General features: G+C 37.2%; 1 protein-coding gene and 2 long non-coding RNA genes across 7 annotated transcripts in view; 1 reads left to right on the forward strand and 2 right to left on the reverse strand.

The window, feature by feature from the left end:
- The window catches only part of LOC134665459 (uncharacterized), a 430,855-nt gene that overhangs the window by 12,145 nt on the left and 396,142 nt on the right, over positions 1 to 22,568 (reverse strand). The gene's annotated exons all lie outside the window — the stretch shown is intronic.
- Positions 821 to 2,252, forward strand: LOC134665461 (uncharacterized). Its single transcript, XR_010098378.1, has 2 exons — positions 821 to 2,030; positions 2,160 to 2,252. It is a non-coding gene; the product is annotated as an uncharacterized LOC134665461 (long non-coding RNA).
- LOC134665433 (ankyrin repeat domain-containing protein 29) overlaps positions 2,024 to 22,568 on the reverse strand; it is a 71,040-nt gene continuing 50,495 nt past the window's right edge. The window contains exons 3-8 of the mRNA XM_063522404.1: positions 20,029 to 20,127; positions 19,754 to 19,852; positions 19,091 to 19,189; positions 18,422 to 18,619; positions 3,724 to 3,819; positions 2,024 to 3,034 (exon numbers count right to left, since the gene is read on the reverse strand). Coding sequence (XP_063378474.1) covers positions 2,855 to 3,034; positions 3,724 to 3,819; positions 18,422 to 18,619; positions 19,091 to 19,189; positions 19,754 to 19,852; positions 20,029 to 20,127 — 771 coding nt within the window. The 3' untranslated portion in view covers positions 2,024 to 2,854. The remainder of the gene's footprint in view (positions 3,035 to 3,723; positions 3,820 to 18,421; positions 18,620 to 19,090; positions 19,190 to 19,753; positions 19,853 to 20,028; positions 20,128 to 22,568) is intronic.

Raw genomic sequence — 22,568 nt, forward strand, 5'->3', positions numbered from 1 at the left:
CAACATAGGTTGAGATTGAGATTCTTTCCAAGGATTTAAAGTATTGACTGGAATATCACGGACTAATTTTGAGATTCCCCTATATAGATTGCAGCCCTCGACTCTCAGCAAGTGAAATGTCAAAAACCTCTAACTCCCAGTCTTTTTAGTTTTTTCATATAATAGAGCTAAAGGTGACAATCGGATAATAACTGCAGAAGCATTACTGTTGCAATACTTGCATTGTTGTTAACTTTTTAGTCGATGTGGTGGTAGTTGATAAGTTCATTCTTTTGTGTAATATTACTCTGATAACCCTCACCTTAGGGTGATTTTACACTATGTTAAAAGTTCGTGCTGAATTCGATTATGCGATCGTATTACTTTACATTCGTGCGTTTAATAACGAAATGTCGGTTAAATACAATACATACAACAATTACATTGAGCGGTTAAAATACGCGTTTTTATATTTATTTACAATCCTTAAACTAATGTATGAACAAATAAACATTATAGGACGGCGGTTAGATTTACAAAAATAAAACAATATTTAAAACGAAGGGATGAAAGATGTTACAAATAGGCATAATTTTATAATGCCTCTAGTTTTATGTATTAACTAGTTAAGTAAATGTACACAATAAAATATTGTTTAATATAAAAACATAAATACAATTATGTAACTACAGAAAAACAGTACAAAAGTGCTTTAGGGTGGTTTTCCACCTGTCCAATTACTTTGTCCAATGTGTATTTTGTCTCACATTTTGCTTCATGAGAGAGTGAGATGCAATGATATTGGACCAAGATCTTGGACATATGTAATACTACCCTTAACTCTAGAAAATACAGCTTTCACAGTAGGACTTTGTAGTTTATGTACTTCATTGTTGTAGAACCATCGTTAAGTTTAGTAGTATTTGATTTGAAAATATGTGATGTTCCACGGCAAAAGGTACCTTATGGCGGCGCCAACCGCTATAAGGTACCTTTACCCGTGGGACGTCACATATGCTTATTTATCCATAACCTACTAACAAATGATTTTGAAAAATAATGTTGGTTTGGAAATTTAGTGCTTTATATATTTTTTTGGATTTAAATTGGAATTCTGAATAATAGCAACGGTTCATGCATGTTTGACTAGTATTAAATTATAAATGAAGTGTACATGTATGTTTCACTTAAGACTAAAACAGCACCAATATAATAAACTCAAAAGAGTGTAAAAAAACTTAAAGTAATAATGTGTACTTAAAATGTACAGTTAAAATGGTCAGTACTGGAGTAAAACCTTGATGTTTGAAATTAAATACTAATCATTTCAAAACAATAATAAAAAGTACTCTTCATTGCATTTTAAGACATAATAATGTACTGGAAAAATGAAAATTAAATAATGTAACGTTTAGAAACATAGTTTTCATTTATTCATAATTCAAAATTGACTTTGTAAGCTCTAGCATGAGATAACTGTTAACTGTACATATTTATAAAGCTGATATATAACTCCAACAAGTCTAATATCGAGCTCTTGAAGTGATTTGTTCAGAAATGTACGCTTGTTGGATTTTGCCTAGTATTTAATGAGGATCGACAATTATATATGACTTAAAAACAACAATACTTAATGACAAATTTTCTTTTTAGGCATTCCAAAATATGATAGATTTAATGTGAGACCTATAAGAACGATATTCTGCATTTTTTAGCATTCTGCATTTAGTAGCAAATAGATTGTGACGGTCTAAGTGGACATATTATATCGTAGCATATAAGGATGTGTGCCGATATTTTTGGACACTTTGGCGGTCTCTATCCATCTGCACCTTTTGGAGTTTCTACACTTGTTGTTATATAACATCGTGTGACAGGGACAACATGACAGTATTAATAGTGTTTTATTATGTTGTTACTGTCACACAATGTGGACCGCCATTATTTTAGAATGGAATTGTCAAATATATTTGTTGTCGATTAATTTTAATATAGTGAACTATGAACAGATCTACGTTAGTGTAAGTGAGGTATGTATGCGTAAGGCGGGCGTTAGAGTAACATTCCATTTCTAACCGCAGCTGCACTACTGGTACTGAACGCGTCGCTGGTACTGTCAATTTCCATAGCAAAATGAACAGTAGTGCAGCTGCGGTTGGAAATGGACTGTCACCTTTAAGCTAGGATATGACTATATCTACGGTTAGTGGTGTATACGAATACAAAATAGTTATATTTTGCGATGAGTTATGAATATATGAGATTTTATAACAGATCCTTTCGTTTTATTCAATCAGTAGTAAGTATTGTAAAAGTCGTATCAAGAACCTTGCCTACATTTTACATATATGTAGTGGAAACGATTCATACACATGAAGAAAAACAAAATTGTCTTTTGTATTCGCGAAGTCAAATAATCCTGGAGTGGAGTAAATTATTTTGACCAAAATCTGTTTGATTCATCAATGTTCTTAACTTTTGGTGACAATGAAGACTATTTAGAACCTAAATTATTGTGAACCTAATAAGAAAATGAGTACTTGCAGGTGTAATAGTTCGCGATCCTTTGTGCCACTACTTGGGTATAATATATTTGCGGATAAAATGAAACATGAAAAGAGCATAAAAATTGCACGGTGTAGTTATCGTGGAACAAGGAAATATAGAATTGACTCAGCATCGACAAGCAGTTACTGTGCTCTAGATTAATCAAACGTTATTCATAAACGCGTTACTGCCCTGAATTGGCTATGAATCGTTTGTCTTTATCAGTCATTTTGACTGATGGATTTGCAAGAAAGGGGTAAAACATAATAAAATCAGGGTTAGTTCCCGGTAAGACTTTTAGTTTTACACCAGCACGTTCACTTCACTGCTACGAGCCCTCCAGCCTCTTCAAATAGGCCGCGACATCGTTTTTCCTGGCAGCTAAGGCGGCGTGTAATGGCGTGAGTCCGGCCGCGTTGCGCAGGCGCAGGTCGCTGCGGCGCGCGAGCAGCTTCACGCAGGACAGCTGCCCGAACATGGCGGCGCCGTGCAGCGCCGATTGACCGTTCTGGAATGGATAGAGCGCAAAGATATAGATAAAGCATTGGTAAAGGATGTAACTTCTAACGATACTACGAAATTTGAAATAGGTAAAAGGAAGCGGCGAATTTTTCCTTTTATTTTAAAGTTTGATAATAGATTATATGGTGGGCTCTCAGACCTAAAAAAAGTGACTTTAAGATCTACACGACAGAGATGCGTACACTGCGTACAGTCAGCAGCAGAAGTTCCTAAGCGGGCTAGGTGTTCAAAATGATCTTGATGCGACTTTATTGCTGAGAGAATAAGAACGTGTCAAAGTAATTTTGAACACCTCGCCCGCTTAGCAACTTCTGCTGACTGTACCAAATTTTTGTTAATATAATTCCGATTTATATTCTCTAGACTAATCGATACGTATTACTCTATTTACAAAACAATATTAGTAATAGTAGTAAACACTTTGTCGCACAAAAACAAGCATATAACACAGAGAGAATACCGTAAATGTGTACAAAGGCGAACTATACCAATAATAAAAATATCAATGAGTAAGTGATCATGATAACTGATTTCATCATCATCAGTCGTTCCTTCAATGCTGAGGATCGTGACATCATGTCCTAATGTTGCTAACCAGTCTCTTCCATAGGCTTCTGTCACCCGCCATATGCACGGTATATAACTGATTTACCTAATTTTAAAAACACTACTTACCGGCAACAGGCCGAGATTGGGCCTGTACTTGAGCAGCTCAACTACAACTGCAGCGTGGCCCTTGTGCGCCGCCTTGAACAACGGCGTGGCTCCATCCTGAAATAAGAAACGTCACATTTTATCGACTCGATAGTCCTGTAGGGCTAAGATGGATGGCTCTTTATCATTTGTAGTAGAAGAGCCGGCCGCAAATTTTCTAACCGACTTGATACCACGATGAAATGCACAATGGTTTCCCATAAAAGTGATGCTAAGTCCGAATTCGATAGTCTGCCACGGCGGAACTTGCCGAAAGTACGAAAAAGAAGGCCACTTCCGGTGCGAAAAAAGGGGGCTGATTTAACCCATCTGATACCGAAATAATAGTTATGGCAGCAGTTAGAAATTTACATGTAGACACATAAAAGCGAAGTCTGCCAGTATTTTTTTTGCCGGAAGTGCTTGGCAGACGCTCTCAAAGGTGGCCAACGGGACCCCTAATTTAACCCATCTGATACCACCATGAAACCAATTCCAGTCGGTAGGTATGAACCCTCATGTCAGGAATATATAAGTCTGCCAAGGCTTTTCCTGCCGAAACACCTTGGCAGACGAGATTATGTAAGCAAGGTCGGCATCGGTTACCCTACACTAACCCATCTGATACCACCATGAAACCAATTCCAGTCGGTAGGTATGAACCCCCATTTTAGGAATATATAAGTCTGCCAAGGTTTTTCCTGCCGAAACACCTTGGCAGACGAGATTATAAACAAGATGACCATCGGTTACCGTACACTAACCCATCTGATACCGCCATGAAACCAATTCCAGTCGGTAGGTATGAACCCCCATTTTAGAAATATATAAGTCTGCCAAGGTTTTTCCTGCCGAAACACCTTGGCAGACGAGATTATAAGCAAGATGACCATCGGTTACCGTACACTAACCCATCTGATACCACCATGAAACCAATTCTAGTCGGTAGGTATGAACCCTCATTTCAGGAATTTATAAGTCTGCCAAGGCCTTTCCTGCCGAAACACCTTGACAGACGAGATTATGTAGGCAGCATCCACATACGAGGGATCCGTATTTTGGGATTATACAGATTACGGACATTATTAATAGCTGTAGGCTTATTTATTACTTTATGCTTATACATATTTGTATATTATTATGTTATTAATAAAATATATTTATAATTTATTAGACCTAAACTTAATACATTGGGAATTCATTACCTGCTTACGGCAGTAGTAGGGATAAGTGGGTGAGTTCTGGCTCACTGAGCCAGGCCAACAGTCCCTCCCCCTTTTTTCCCTTGTTGAGGCCCTGCAACCTTGCCTTGAACCCAAACTAATGTCATTGTAGCTCGAATCTAACCTAATTTATTTTTATTGCTTTTAGAATATTTAAATTATCTACTTTTGCAAAGTTAAATGTTGAAATCTCTATTTCGAATGGAATTTTAATGTGACTTTAACACGTTCACTGCGTTACGGGGTCTTTAAGCCCCGTACGATGTCATCATTCAGTGCGAAGTTAAATTTATTTTAGAAGTTAAAGGGGGAGGGGAGGGTGCACACATTTTACCACTTTGGAAGTGTCTCTCGCGCAAACTATTCAGTTTAGAAATAAATGATATTAGAAACCTCAATATCATAAGCGATAAGACCGCCTGTTGTTACCTCTATTGTCTTTGTTTATGTTATTGTCCATTTATTGTAAACTAAGTGTATGTGAGGCGTGCAATAAAGAGTATTGTATTGTATTGTATTGTATTGTATCATTTTTGAAGACCTATCCATAGATACCCCACACGTATGGGTTTAATGAAAAAGACATTTTAAGTTTCAGTTCTAAGTATGGGGGACCCCCAAAATTTATTGTTTTTTTTTCTATTTTTGTGTTGAAATCTTAATGCGGTTCACAGAATACATCTACTTACCAAGTTTTAACAGTTCTTATAGTTTCGGAAAAAAAGTGGCTGTGACATACGGACGGACAGACAGACAGACATGACGAATCTATAAGGGTTCCGTTTTTTGCCATTTGGCTACGGAACCCTAAAAATGAGGTATTAATTCGGTTTTTTAATGTTTGATATCTCCGTCATTTCGGGATCGATTTTGAAAATTATTTTTTTAGTTGAGTTGTAACTTGTAAGTATATACATACAGATTGGTTCCCTCTTTGTCAAAACCCAGTTCTGATGGTGAGATTTATGAGGAATCGAGGGCACTCTTCAAATCTTGTAAGGGTGGTTCACGTTTGTATGGGAAAAATTCAAACTCTAGCTAGAAGAAGCGGCACCCCCTCATTTTGTTACACTTAGTAGTAGTAGTAGTAGTAGTAAAATACTTTATTGTACAAAAAGAAACATAAAACATGAAAGAACACACATCATTAGTACAAAGGCGAACTTATCCCTTTCAGGGATCTCTTCCAGTTAACCCTTGAGCAGTTGAGGGAAAATTGGAGAACGGTAGACATAAAAGTTGTACTAAACGGCATAAAGATAATCAGCCGTATTCATAAAAAAACCTTAAATGAGGAATGATCAGCTTATTAGCTAATCCACTGTTTAGGCTTAATAAGCCGTTGATAAGAACCATGATTTATAAACGTTTGTTAGGGGTTTCTTAACTAATAAGCAGATTAGACGCGTTATGTTGGCATCTTGGCACATCATAGACAAAAACATGGCTGAACATTAATTTAAAAAAAAAGTTTGACAGCAACACTAGCGGTAAATCGTAAAATGCTGAACAATACGATGTACAATTTTGGCCAGTTTTCTGGGTTATTATATATTAAAATAGCCTCTGCATCACAAAAACATATAAATAATATTGCACGGCTGGAAATTTTACAAAACTTGGTAAGTATAACCACCTATATCATAGGCTGATAATCAGACATGTTTCCTTTTTAAAGTTACAAGTACCTAATTATGAGTTCTTTGCAAGCAATATTGATAAACCTATGTGTTATTGGTTATAGTTTCAATATATTGTGAGGTAAAGAGGACGGAGTCAAGAATTGGAGAAATCACAGCAAGAAATCACCGCAAGCCCGCCTGCGCGCCATCGCCACCGTGATACCACGGATTCCAACACATTTTGTTCTGGTGACGAAACACGAACGATATTGACACTATTCATATCAAATGATCGGTGAAGATAAATCAGGTGAGCAAGGTTTGGTTATTCATTTTTATATTTAGTCTAGAGTGTCCCACTGCTGGGCAAAGGCCTCCCTCCTCCCTTTTCACGTTTTATTCATTACTTAACGTAAAATGTGGTAGTATTTTCATGAACATACACTCGACACCCAAAAAATTACGGCCTCTTCATTTTTAATTTGACATTTGATTTGACTTACTATCGGTGTTTTCTAAAAGAGCAGAGCTAACTAAGCTAGTTAGGAGCTGTTTATAATTAGAATTAGTGGATAACTTAACATAGCATAACACAGTGGAACATACTTAACCAACCACGATGGAACCAATTTATCAGTGAAGTGGCGATTTATCTTCAAACCTTTTTTGTTTAGCTTGGGCGCAGAGTTAAGCGCTTATATATGCAACTAGACAGTGACAATGTTTGCAGTGAAACATCTCAGCCAATTGCCGCATTAAAAGGCAAACTGCACAATTCATAATGAGGCAGAAATGTTCATTATTCACAGGAGCGTCGCTGTTGGTAGGTTATGTAATTTAAAACCAACATAGATATCAATATGATTTTTACATAATCTTCTTATCAATCATAACACACCTGTGTAGGTTAATTATTTGTTTAAAAGTATATTAGCATTTCAATTCATAACTTTGTTATTATTGTATAATTTCATTTTTTCAAATTACAATTGCCGGTAAGTAACAGTGTAGGTACGCTAGGTACAAGTAATATGTAACTATGAACAAAACAGACATGTATGTAATTCTTAAGTTTTGCTGTGAGATAGCTATGGTATTGACAAACTACAACAGAATCTCTGCCTGGATGGAGATCCATTATTCCGTACAGTTGACACAACAATATGGAAATTATTCCATATCTCCATATCGCCATATCCATTAGGATGTTGTACTTAAACTAAAAATAAAAGATGATATAGGTTGATTCAATGAATATATTAATTGAAACTGTGTTCTTTTCAGGTTGCGAGTATTCCATCAGCTATTGTCCGGAGCTGGCTACACAATCTGGTGGCCACACTGTTCTGGCATCTAACCAGCCAGCAAATGAAGTTGGTTGTACTGAAATAAAGAAAAAAATATTAACTAGTTTGATGATTGTTAAATGTAATAAAATTGTTTTATTTAAGTGGGTTGTTTGATTTCCCTAAATTAGCACATGAAATATGTTTATATGTTATAATAAAAATATCAGTTTAAAATACATGAACTTGTTTTATTTATCTATCACAATGTCAAAAATTAACTCTGCTCAGTGTGGACTTCACACAGAACTCAGCATTCAGTGCAGTGGCAGCGTTGACAGTGCATAGAAATCCAACCAAAGTAGGCCAACCATAGTTTATTTTGATAGGTATATTATATTTTAGTGATAATGATACCTACAAATTGGAATATGATATGTCCCACAATAAAGGTACCTATATACCTGCCCATATTATTCAATTAAGTATCTTCAGTATTGCTGATATTGCTGTGCCCTTACAGGGTCCTATGTAATATGTGCACAAATAATACCTTTTAGTTAGAGTTTGAGAATACCGTAATCTTATAATAAATCAACGTTTTATGGCAGGTAATGAGTATGTAAGAAAAGTAGGTATACTCACTTCTTTGCGCTGTAGTAGTTTTCATTCTTTTATGATAGGTATATAGGTTGGTGAGGTGCTTTATCCGACGCCGGTGCCCCAGTCGTGAAGTCTAGTCTTATGTATAACAGCTCGTATCGCATAAATTGCTTGCATCTTGATGAATGCGACACACAATCATGCAAACAACTCCTAACAAAGGCGCAATATCTAGGTTTCCCGCTATTTACGCACTATATCTAGGTATGTAATGGTTTATCTCCTTATTTACACATATTAAACCACACATTTATTTAATTTAGAGGTTTTTTAAACAAAAAGAACCTAAATCACTAAATTACGATACAAGTCTCATCGACGTTTGCACGAATTTGTGAAATGCTGTCTTGTCAAAATCAGCTGTTTTGTGACCGCCATCTTGTATTTTAGGGATAATAAGCAGATAAAGAAGGGTCCACGGCTCCGTAACTTTCCGAGGATTTAATAAAGAGATGATCAACTGTTTAGCGATAATAAACGTTTATGAATCACGTTTTGTGACATCCGGTTATCAGCAACTGATGATCAATGCTCTAACTGTTTATGAATACGGCTGAATATATTTAATATCCTACAAGATAGGTAAACCTATATCCTACTATAATTATGTACCCATATACAAAGTATGGGATATGAAATATAACAAATATGTAAACAACTATATATATTTAAAATATATAATACATATAATACATTGTATATGATATAATACATATATACTAAAACTACCTAACCGCATACATCTTTTAGATTTCAAGTTCCGTCAGAAAGCCATAACTTTTTTAAATTCGCCTTTAGCGATGCGACCGATTGACACTTACGAAGAGAAGACGGTAAGGAATTCCATAATTTGACAGAGTACACAGTAAAAGACTTGTCATAGGAACGGTGTTTGTGTGGCGGGATAGCCAGAGAGGGATCTGCACTGGAACGGAGCCGGTGCCCGCTGCCGTCTGCTAAAAATTTAAACCTCTCCGAGAGATAAGGGGGAGAAGAAGGAGAGAAAAGGACGTTAAATAGAAGGGAAAGTACATGAATGTCTCTACGACGCCGAATGGGCAGCCATTTGAGTTGGGAGCGGAAAGATGAAATGTGATCAAATTTGCGTAAGCCAAAAATGTATCTGATGCAAACATTTTGCAAACGTTCAAGCTTGTCAAGTAGTTCCTCCGTGAGATCCAGAACAGCAATGTCCGCATAATCAAGAAGGGGAATAAGCAGAGAACGTGCTAGCATGACTTTCGTGTGGACAGGGAGGAAACTCTGCAGCCGACGAAGCGAGTGCAGGGAAGCAAAAAGCCTCCTACTGGTTTCAGTCACGTGGGATGACCAAGAAAGAGTCTGATCCATGACAATGCCTAAATTTCTTACAGTGGCTGAGAAAGGAATGTGTGTTCCATCGAAGAGAATTTTAGGCATTGTCACTTCAGACAACTTAGAGATGAAGTGAGGACTCCCAATGAGAATTGCCTGCGACTTTTTCGCGTTAACCATGAGGCCAAAAGATGTTGCCCAGTCGCGAATAGAGTCAAGATCCCCGTTAATTTGGCTTATTAGTGGTCCTAAATTATCTATACTAGCCGCTGAGTAAATTTGCAAGTCATCTGCATAAAGGTGGTAGGAAGAAACAAGCGACTTCGTGAACCCGTTAATAAATAGAGAAAAAAGTAGAGGCGACAGGACCCTACCCTGAGGGACCCCCGCGGTCAATTCACACCACGAAGAAACAGTATCCTCGACCATGACCCGCTGGCGCCTTCCAAATAGGTAATCGCGGAACCAAGAAAGTGCTAAGGGGGACAGATTGTAATTACGTAAAATAGCTAGAAGTACGTCAAAATCCACGGTGTTGAAAGCACTGCTGAAATCTAAAAGAACCAAAGCCGTTAGCTCTTTTTTCTCTATATTGAGCCGAATGTCGTCGGTAACCTTGACCAAAGCCGAGACAGTACTGTGTCCGGGGCGAAAACCAGACTGTAGGGGATTCAAGAGGTTATAGTTATTTAGAAAGGAGGAGAGAAGTTTGTGTACAAAGTGTTCAGTTACTTTTGAGAGGATTGGAAGAATAGAAATGGGACGGTACTGGGAAAGGAATTACATTTAATTAATTACATTACAATTACATGTGCAAGTTTCCAAGAAGAGGGGAAGGAGCCAGACGAGAAAGAGAAATTAATGATTTGGGCCAGAACGGGTGCGATAATTTCCGCCACGAGCACAATCATGCCCAAGCTCAGGGCATCTTCACCAACGGCATTAGTTTTAATTGTTTTAAGAATTGCAAGGACCTCCTGCGGTGAGATAGAGCGAAAGTGGAACAAGGACGTATCGGGCCGAGGAGTATTGGCTAGAATAGATAACGTACGTTGCTTTACAGAAGGGTCAAGCTCAACCGGGGAAGAACTAAAGTGCCGATTGATAGCTTCTAAATCGAGTACACCCGTGTGACCTTGATGACTCTTGCCCACCCCAAGAGATTTAAGAAATTTCCACAGCTTTGCGGGAGGACAATCGTTAATGGACTGGTGAATATAATTACGCCTTGCATTTCGACACGCTTTGTTGCACCGGTTGCGCAAAGAAGTAAAAGCACGCATGTTTTCATCGGTAGGGTCTTTACGGAGTTTGACGCGAGCACGATTCCGCTTAGCCATGAGTGACTTAATCTCAGGTGTAAGCCATGGCGCGGGGTAGTGCTTGACTCGAGTAGGTTTCAATGGAGCGTGCTTATCAAAACTTATTATGTTGACAAAATACGCCAAGTTTGTAATCTTACAATCTTAACTACAAGGGGGTGCTCAAAACAATTTGAAATTTTTCAAATTGTATGAAATAAAAAAAAAATAAGTTACTATTTTTTTGATTTTTATGTAAGTAGTAGTTTTCACATTATTTGAAAGTGTGATTTAAAAGATATTATTTTGAAAGAAAATGTTTTTCTACTTCAAAACTTATACATCACATGTGCAAATAGTGTGAAACCAGATATTTAAATAAAATTCTGAATCATAAATACTCTTTTTGTTGGGTTTCAAATAACATACAAAATTTCAACGTGGTTAAGCACCCCCTTGTATAGTTCGTTTTTTTTTTAGCATTAGAAAGAACTTGCAAGAAGGTAAGCGATCTTAGCATGTCTTTTAATTGAAAAACGCTTTTCAAAATTCAAAAAGTATTACTTATGAAAGCAGACGAATATAAATGATCGTACTAGATTAATAATTGTTACATACATAATTGCCGTAACTTATTTTTAAAATCTGTTTTTCAATTAAAATACACATCAAGATTGTTTACCTAATTTCTAATGCTAAAAAAAACGAAGTATAGTTGAGATAAATTAAGAAACTTGGTGTATTTTATCAACATAATAAGTGTAACAAAATAAGGGGGTGCCCCTTAGGAAAAAAAATGTTTTTTGAACCACCCTAACATATAGTGATACTGGTGTATTTTAAACAAACCAAGCATTTACATTCAGAATTGTGACATTTGATGAAGTGAAACTGCTGATGATGATCAGAATGGAACTCTTCAACGACGCATAGCTCATGTTTGGGGATTTGTCCTCTTCGTTATGTTTGTTAAGCACGTTAGATTTTTAAGTCATATTATCGTGAAGCTCAAGTTCTGATGATGGGATCCATAAGGAATCGAGGGAACTCTACAAATCTTAATGGCATTGTATAGTGACTCTTGTATTTTCATCAGGCAAACAAGGATTTACATTAAGAACAGTGGCATTTGATGAAGTGGTATTGCTGATGGTGATCAGAACGGAACTCCTCGACGACTTGTCTTTTTCTAATTGATTGTTAAGCAAGTAACCCCACTGGCAAAACAAGCAAGATTTTGAATTCGACTTCTACCTGAACCTGGACCCGGACGCGGACCCGGACTCGAGATCGCGAATTCGGACACGGAGCCGTTTTCTATTTGGTTGGTGTAAATGGAGTTGGTGAATTTTTTGATTAATTCGGGCGAAAACTGGAAGGTTAGGTATCATAAAATGTTCATGAAGAGAAATTGTAAGAGATGGTATCATTACCAACAACTGTGGAAAATACTGTTTAGTTACTCTTTATTTAAAAATAGCAAAATCAAATTGCATGATTTCATTCGTTTTCTCCACTGTACACAGAATAAGTAATGATATTTAGACTAGACAAAAAAAATCAAAATCGCTCTCCTTCTTGATGCGACTGGCAAATCATATTACTTTTTGGCAACCGAGTTTTTTAACCTAATTAGACCCCGCTGAATCCGAATTTGCCGGTTGCTCGATCGAAATCTTGACCGGAAGTGAGATATTTGACATTAAAGGTCCGTTTTTTTCGTATTTCGTAAATAACTCTTAAACGGTGGTGCATAGCAAAAAATGTTCTATTACATAAGTAATATGCATAAAATTGCCTACAAGAAAGATTCAGTACAATTTTTCGCTAGGATCAATATTAAAAGAGATTTTAACGCGGGAAATTTAATTATAATCACTTCTAAGGTCCCGTTTTTTAGGTTTTCGTAAATAACTCATAAACGGTGGCCAATATCAAAAAAATGTTATTAGACGTTAATAATCTACATAAAATTTTGAACAAAAAAGATTCAATACACTTTTTGCAGGGATCAATATTTAAAAAGATAATAAAGAGAGAAAGTTAATTATACTAAATTCTAAGGTTCCTTGTTTTTATTTTTTCGTTAATAATTTGAAAAGTATGACTCATAGCAAAAAAAATCTTATACATAAATAATAAACGTAAAATTTCCTACAAGAAACATGCAGAACACTTTTCGCTAGGATCAATATTTAAAAAGACAAAGCAGCGGGTAAGTTAATTATAATCAATTTTAAAGTCCCTTTTTAGTTTTTTGTAAATAACTCGTAACGGTGTCCCATAGCGAAATAGGTTCTTAAGAATAAATTATCTACATAAAATTTCCTCCAAAAAACATCTAGAATACTTTTCTCTAGGATCAATATTTCAAGCGATATTAAAGGAAGAAAGTTAATTACAATCAGTTCACAGGTCACTTTTTTTTAGTTTTTCGTAAATAACTCGTAAACGGTGGCCCGTTGCAAAACAATATTCTACATAAATATTAAACATAAAATTGTCCACAAAAAAGGTTCTGTACACTTTTTCGCTACGATCAATATTTGAAGAGGTATTAAAGGGGGTAAGTTAATTATAATCAATTTCCAGGTCCCTATTTTTAGGTTTACGTCTATATAGGTAAAGAACTATTTTATTATATTTTATTTCCAAAATTTAGACCCAGTAGTTTCGGAGATAAAGGGGGGGATGGTATTTTTTTGTATTTTAATGTTTTATTTTGGGGAAGGGGGCTTTATCTCCGAAACTACTGGGTCTAAAATTTTGAAAAGATACACAGAATAGAATCTATAGATGACAGGAAAACCTATTAGAATTATGCAGTCAAGCGCGAGTCGGACATTACTTATAGTTTTTGAACCGATCCCTACAGGTTTTTTAAAGGCAATTCACTCGCGTTTCACATATATAAAATACACTGTTAAAAATTGGGTAATGTACGGAACCCTTGCAACGCGAGTCCGACTCGCGCTTGGCCGGTTTTTATTCATTTTGAGGTATGGAACCCTAAAAAGAGAAAAGTGTTCCATATGTCTTTCGTAGAAAATTTTATATCGATTATTTATTTACAAGAACATTAAGAACTTATTTTGCTATGAGCCTTATTTTACGAGTGATTTGCGAAATCCTAAAAATAGGGACCTGGAAATTGATTATAATTAACTTACCCCCTTTAATATCTCTTTAAATATTGACCGTAGCGAAAAAGTGTACAGAACCTTTATTGTGGACAATTTTATGTAGAATATTGTTTTGCAAGGGGCACCGTTTACGAGTTATTTACGAAAAACTAAAAAAAAGTGACCTGTGAACTGATTGTAATTAACTTTCTTCCTTTAATATCGCTTGAAATATTGATCCTAGAGAAAAGTGTTCTAGATGTTTTTTGGAGGAAATTTTATGTAGATAATTTATTCTTAAGAACCTATTTCGCTATGGGACACCGTTTACGAGTTATTTACAAAAAACTAAAAAGGGACTTTAAAATTGATTATAATTAACATACCCGCTGCTTTGTCTTTTTAAATATTGATCCTAGCGAAAAGTGTTCTCCCACTCGGGTCGCCACTTTCCCGAATGAAGGTTGAGGGAGGCGATGGCTGAGATACGCGTCATACTCGTGAACGGGTGCTGTTTGTGGAGACTGGTCTGTTTAAGCTAACACGAGCTATTATACTTAGTAACTTAATTTTTATTAATTAATTACAGTGAGACGCCTCATTCTGTTCTCGTATGTTTCTTTTCTCTTAATGAATGTATTAATTATACAGGAAATTGACTCTTGGGGACCCTATACATCTCTAAGGATAACTTGATAAACTATATAATCTTATAGTTCTGACACCTAGAGACATTTACACCTCTAAATATTATAGATTTTTTTTCGTGTGTTTTTTTATTTGTATTTTGTATGTAATTCGACATTAAGAGACCATATACATCTCTTAGTAATTGTAATACGTTAGATTGAATTGTTAGTTTTATTTTATAAAATTGTTGATGTTATTATTTTTGCTTTTATGTAAATTCAATGTTGACGTGTAAAAGTGCCCTTGTGGCCTATTTGCTGAATAAATGTTGATGTTTGATGTTTGATGTGCATGTTTCTTGTAGGAAATTTTACGTTTATTATTTATGTATAAGATTTTTTTTTGCTATGAGTCATACTTTTCAAATTATTAACGAAAAAATAAAAACAAGGAACCTTAGAATTTATTATAATTAACTTTCCCTCTTTATTATCTTTTTAAATATTGATCCCTGCAAAAAGTGTACTGAATCTTTTTTGTTCAAAATTTTGTGTAGATTATTAACGTCTAACAACATTTTTTGATATTGGCCACCGTTTATGAGTTATTTACGAAAACCTAAAAAACGGGACCTTAGAAGTGATTATAATTAAATTTCCCGCGTTAAAATCTCTTTGAATATTGATCCTAGCGAAAAATTGTAATGAATCTTTCTTGTAGGCAATTTTATGCAGAATACTTATGTAATAGAACATTTTTTGCTATGTGCCACCGTTTAAGAGTTATTTACAAAAAACGAAAAAAAGGGACCTTTAATGTCAAATATCTCACTTCCGGTCAAGATTTCGATCGAGCAACCGGCAAATTCGGATTCAGCGGGGTCTAATTAGGTTAAAAAACCCGGTTGCCAAAAAGTAATATGCTTTGGCAGTCGAAATCGATTTTATGAAAAATATGACCAGTCTAATTACTATATATGTTCAGAATATTATTTGAATAAACTTAGGATAGGATACTTAGGATAGGAAATAAAATGTGTGTTTTTATATCTTTAAACCCAATTACTAAGTAGACTGCACATACATTAAAGTCACATTAAAATTCCATTTTGCGAAATAGAGATTTCAACCTTTAACTTTGCAAAAGTAGATAATTGAAATATTCTAAAAGCAATAAAAATAGATTAGGTTAGATTCGAGCTACAATGACATTAGTTTGGGTTCAAGGCAAGGTTGCAGGGCCTCAACAAGGGAAAAAAGGGGGAGGGACTGTTGGCCTGGCTCAGTGAGCCAGAACTCACCCACTTATCCCTACTACTGCCGTAAGCAGGTAATGAATTCCCAATGTATTAAGTTTAGGTTTAATAAATTATAAATATATTTTATTAGTAACATAATTATATACAAATATGTATAAGCATAAAGTAATAAATAAGCCTAGAGCTATTAATAATGTCCGTAATCTGTATAATCCAAAAATACGGATCCATCGTATGTGGATGCTGCTTACATAATCTCGTCTGTCAAGGTGTTTCGGCAGGAAAGGCCTTGGCAGACTTATAAATTCCTGAAATGAGGGTTCATACCTACCGACTAGAATTGGTTTCATGGTGGTATCAGATGGGTTAGTGTACGGTAACCGATGGTCATTTTGCTTATAATCTCGTCTGCCAAGGTGTTTCGGCAGGAAAAACCTTGGCAGACTTATATATTTCTAAAATGGGGGTTCATACCTACCCACTGGAATTGGTTTCATGGTGGTATCAGATGGGTTAGTGTAGGGTAACCGATGGTTACCTTGCTTACATAATCTCGTCTGCCATGGTGTTACGGCAGGAAAAGCCTTGGCAGACTTATATATTCCTGAAATGAGGGTTCATACCTACCGACTGGAATTGGTTTCATGGCGGTATCAGATGGGTTAGTGTACGGTAACCGATGGTCATCTTGTTTATAATCTCGTCTGCCAAGGTGTTTCGGCAGGAAAAACCTTGGCAGACTTATATATTCCTAAAATGGGGGTTCGTACCTACCGACTGGAATTGGTTTCATGGTGGTATCAGATGGGTTAGTGTAGGGTAACCGATGCCGACCTTGCTTACATAATCTCGTCTGCCAAGGTGTTTCGGCAGGAAAAGCCTTGGCAGACTTATATATTCCTGACATGAGGGTTCATACCTACCGACTGGAATTGGTTTCATGGTGGTATCAGATGGGTTAAATTAGGGGTCCCGTTGGCCACCTTTGAGAGCGTCTGCCAAGCACTTCCGGCAAAAAAAATACTGGCAGACTTCGCTTTTATGTGTCTACATGTAAATTTCTAACTGCTGCCATAACTATTATTTCGGTATCAGATGGGTTAAATCAGCCCCCTTTTTTCGCACCGGAAGTGGCCTTCTTTTTCGTACTTTCGGCAAGTTCCGCCGTGGCAGACTATCGAATTCGGACTTAGCATCACTTTTATGGGACACCATTGTGCATTTCATCGTGGTATCAAGTCGGTAAGAAAATTTGCGGCCGGCTCTTCTACTATTGTCACCATGCCTGTCTCGTTCTAACAAATATGTCAGTGCGAAAGTGACGCATGGCAGGACAGGTGATAAAAATGCGACCATGATACCGCTTCTGGATCCTGGTCATGGCACCAATAGAAATTGGGGAATTCATGATTGATATTCGTGAACGTTTGGATTTCGGAGATCGCATTTGTTAAATCAAAAGGCAGTCGAAATTCAAACCATTTTCTACGGTATTATAAAACTAGTTCTTTCTATGCAGACTCGCTGTCTTGAATCTTGAACAATAAATAGCATCAAAGTTTACGTAGTATATTATGGGCACGAGGTAAAAAAATTAAGTCAAAAACTTCCATCCGATTATCAAAAGATAGAGAATATGTTTCTCTCAAAATATAGAGAATATGTTACTCTTGTGGATGTTGTTTTTAGAGCAGCGACGGGCTTAACCATTGCGTGGCTACGGGCGGCAGACTGCAGACTCAGAATATCCCTTGTATTGTGCTAAGAAAAAGAAATCTGCTCGGGTACTTAGTTGCGCAAGACTTCAGGCCTTTCTGTCTTTAGTGTCTTTCTCGCTATTCAAGCCACTCGTTTTTGAAAAGTAACTGTTCTATTCTCTTACTGACGTCATGTCTATTCGTCATATTCTTACTAGATGTTAGACTAATTGTAACAACTCTGATATTTAATTGTAATTTGGGTTTCCGCGATACAGGCATTGCCTAGTGCGGACACCCCTGGTATATCTGTAACCTTTGCTGAATTAAATGATCTTTATTCTTATTCTTATCTGGTCGTCTCTTGCACCGACAGCTAGCAATAAGGACATGATCATGTCAACACTGCGTCGCTATTCACAATGGAGTAGCGCAGTAGGCGCGCGGAATCTACCCTAGCACCGGTTGTAAGAAGAGTTCGCCAGACTTTTCGTGGCCGTTTTGGGCTGCAAGTTGCATTTCTACTGTCAGAAGCTTTGTTTCTTGTTCTACTGACTCTATTACCTGTCGTATCTGGTCGACCCTCGCACCGGCAGCTAGCAATGTCCTAGCTACATGATCGTGTCCGCACTGCGCCGCGATCCACAATGGAGTTGCGCGGTCGGCGCGAGCAGAATCAACTCTAGCGCCGGCTGTGAGGAGAGTCCGGCAGACCTCTTCGTGACCGTTTTGCGCTGCTATGAAGAGGGGGGTGGCTTTGTCCTGGAAAATAATGATTAAATTTAAAAAAATAACCAACACAATGAACCGATCACGGTGCTGCAGAATGACACACATACATACGAGTATATCCAAACTTATATCCGCCGATTTTTTCTTGAAAGATTGTAAGATAAAGTGCCTACTAGACCAGCCAGTGGGAATTGATTGAGTTCTATGAACGCCACTATTAACTACCCTCATAATCATAATATTATCTAGAGTATCTACAACACTAAGCTTGTGACTGCTAAATGCGATCAAAAATATTATAGGTATGATTGAAATTGAAAAGCCCAAGAGTTCCGTATGGAAATCATAAAATATTAGAGCATAATATAATGTCCGTGTCTTTGCATCTACATTATATTATAGCGAGGATCGAAAGAATCTTTTGTCCACGAAGTTTTTTCATTCGTCAAATCTGAGGCATGCTATGTCGGTCAAGTTGATCAAAGATTTTGAAAGGGTTACCTTCATGGCAGAATTGACATTGGCTCCCCTCGCGATCAGCTCTTCGACGACAGGCAGATGCCCACACTGACACGCCACGAACAACGGGGTCCCGCCATCCTGCAACGCGACAAGAATTATGTTTACTTAGGCCCTTTACTAACTGCTTGAAAAGCACTAATCCCAGTATTGCCACAATGTTTCCTTTTGCGTACCGCTACACCACTAGTTCAGTCATTATAGATTTTGACCCGTGAATAATGAGTTCATGAATTTTCGTAGGTCCCTCGGGGGGTCACTGGGAGTGTAAATTCAAAAAGTAGACTGAATTAGGGTCCTGCGTATATTCGAAAAACGGTTTTTCTTTAATAACTTGGCCATTTTTGATTTTACAGTAAAACCGTGAGGACAAAAATTGTAGGAAATTTGATTCTCTACAAGTTTGGTCCTCACAATTTTTCTTCTAGGATCGATATTTTGTTGTATGTTGTTGTTGTGAGCCTTGTAGCCTATGACATAGAGTTCATAATCAACTGACCGTGCTCGGAGCGTCGATGCCGGCGCCCGCGTCCAGCAGTAGCCTCGCGATGTCGAGGAACCCGCCCTGGGCCGCGAAGAACAACGCACTACTCCGTGCAAGTGTGAGCCTTGTAGCCTATGACATAGAGTTCATAATCAACTGACCGTGCTCGGAGCGTCGATGCCGGCGCCCGCGTCGAGCAATAGCCTCGCGATGTCGAGGAACCCGCCCTGGGCCGCGAAGAACAACGCACTCGTTCCTGTCTGACATAGACTACACTTTAGTACTGAGCACAAAGATAAGATTATACTGTGAAAATAATAGCGCCATCTAGTGTGTTTTTACTGTGACAGCATATTGAAGAACTGAACCTCTCATTCACACATGCATGGTGGCATCAAGAGTGAAAGAAACAGTATTATAAAATAGTGAATCATACCGTTCGACTGCAGGCCGGGTCTGCCCCTTGCGCGAGCAGTTCTCTCACACACTCTGTGTGGCCCATCGCGGCAGACAGGATCAGCGGTGTGGTGCCATCCTGAAAATAGAAATATATCGATTATAGAATGCTAATCTTCTTCAACAGCCTACATGCATTCCACTGCTGGGTATGGGCACATACCCTTATTACAATGAGGTTTGGGCTGTAGCGTTAGATTTTAGATTCAATTATTATTTTTCGTAAACTATGCAGGTGCCTTGCGATATTTCTCGTCGCAGAAAACGAATCCTGTTTGAGTTATGACATGAATATTGTTCATTTTATTGATTAGTAACCGCAGTACCCGCTAGGTGTCGCTATACAGTAGGCAAAATCGACGCGTTCTGAATAGCTTGAATGAACGCTGAATAAAATTATGATTATCCATATTTTTAAAAGTGGTAAAGCCGTAGGTACATAGATGTATTATATTAACCTTTATTTAATTCTTTGAGTAAAAAAAATATATTCTTAAAAGTTCTACATACATGACAAAAAACATACTCAACTAAGGCTTACAAATAAAAATTAAAACTATAAATTTAAGAAAACAAACCGCTCCCTGCCGTTCCCGGTGCAAAGGTGCCCATGATGCTCGCAGCATTTCCACGCTGGATCACCACGGACAGCCTTTGCACAAGGAACGACTCGGAGCGGGGACCCTCCCCTTTCTGTCTGAGTCGACGTCCCAAATCACGAGTGAAGCGTTTCGCGTCGGCAGACCAGCAACCCGCCGTTTCTACAGAGAAAGGGATGACTATGTAGGCAGGGGAGAGAGGGGCATATTTTTGACGCTTTAGATCCGCTTGAGTTAGTAACATTATTTGTATTTTACATTTATAGCTATTTAAAAATATGTAGGTAATATTTGGTACAGTTACAAACAGATTACCATTAATTTACAAACTCCATTAAAGTGATTTACTCATAAGATAGTCAAGGTTATTCAAGCATTAAAGGAATTAACATTCTTTCAAAGAAATCTTCCACTTCTATAATTAATCACAGTTTTTCACTTAAATATCTAATCCATAAACATAGGACCTACTTTAGTCGTTAATCCGCTGTAAACTGAGCGAAGTGTTTTTAGATTTTTTTCTTTATAAGGATGTGTGTTATGGTCTTCTTTATACATTGAATATAAAGAAAGCTAATAAGGCCGCCTCGAATATAAGTAGGTATTATAGGATGCATTTCGACTTATTTTAAACCAAACTAGTGACATCTATTATAGATATTTTTTATTAAGAGAAAAGGGGGAAGACCGCTTCTCCACACAATCGCAGTCCCCATTTAAGTATTATCTACCTAACCTACAGCAAAAAAAAACTAAAACAGTGAGTAGGTAATTATAAATCCCCGTTATCAATGTTGCAATTTATTGAAAAACAGGGCTGGCAAAAATATCAACCGTTACACCCTAACTTCGCACAAGTAAAAGAGTAATTGAATAAGATGAATTTTTATGTTTGATTCGCTTTCTTGACTTTCCAAAAGGGCCCCAAATTCTTATGTGCCCAAGGGTCCCAGCATAGTTTAAGACGACCCTGTCTGGGGCCCGATTTTTGAAATTCGACCTCTCGATTTCGTGTATTTCGTTAAATGGTATCTCCACTACTAGGCGTTTAAATTCTACTAATAGAATTGAAATCGAGTGGTCAATACCACTAGATTCCACATTTCGATCGCTCGTATTTCAAAAATTAGCATTTCGCCGTTTTCCGCTGATTTTCGAGTGACGAAATCGGCCGATCGAAATTCAAAAATCGGGCCCCTGTGATGTGTAGAATGCAATGTGGAATAGCGGCCAGATGAATCTCGGTGCAGTTGCTATGCTATGCACCGTGAGCATTGCAACGCTCTAGTTGGCATGGATAAGTACTCATGTGTTATGCCAATGTTACTGACTTAATGTACTACGGTTTTATGCATTTATACATGCATGATATTAAAGTTCAGATGCTCGGAATCAGACGTTCAAATAGTCCAACGGAAAAATATGACTTTACAGTTTTTATATTTGCGCCATAAAGTATGTTCCTACTATATTGTACCTACTATCTATAGTTTTTAATAAAATAACAATAATTTCGAGTAACAAGGACTCATAATCACAATACAATGTTCAATAGTAGCGGATAAGTCTACCTAGGGGGTCGTCCAGAAATCATGTGATTATGATTATGGCCTATTTTTGACATCCCCTCCCCTTGGTGATTATAAGGCACCCCCCCCCCCCCTGCTACAAGATCACGCGATAAACATTGCGATGAATGTTATTAATTGGGTAAATACGCATCTTATTACATTTTTGAGGAATATCGTTGTTTTTGGCATTCCCGCTTTGAAAACAATTACTTACACGTGATATCTGCTCTGACCCCCCTCCCCCATCGTGATCATTAGTGATAATTTTCTTACCTCCACCCCCTCCTCTAAAGTCTAAACGATCACATGATTTCTGGACGACCCCTTAGTCTACAATATGTTAAAATTAT

Source organism: Cydia fagiglandana, chromosome 6 (genome assembly GCF_963556715.1).
Source record: "Cydia fagiglandana chromosome 6, ilCydFagi1.1, whole genome shotgun sequence".
NCBI classification, from domain to species: domain Eukaryota; kingdom Metazoa; phylum Arthropoda; class Insecta; order Lepidoptera; family Tortricidae; genus Cydia; species Cydia fagiglandana.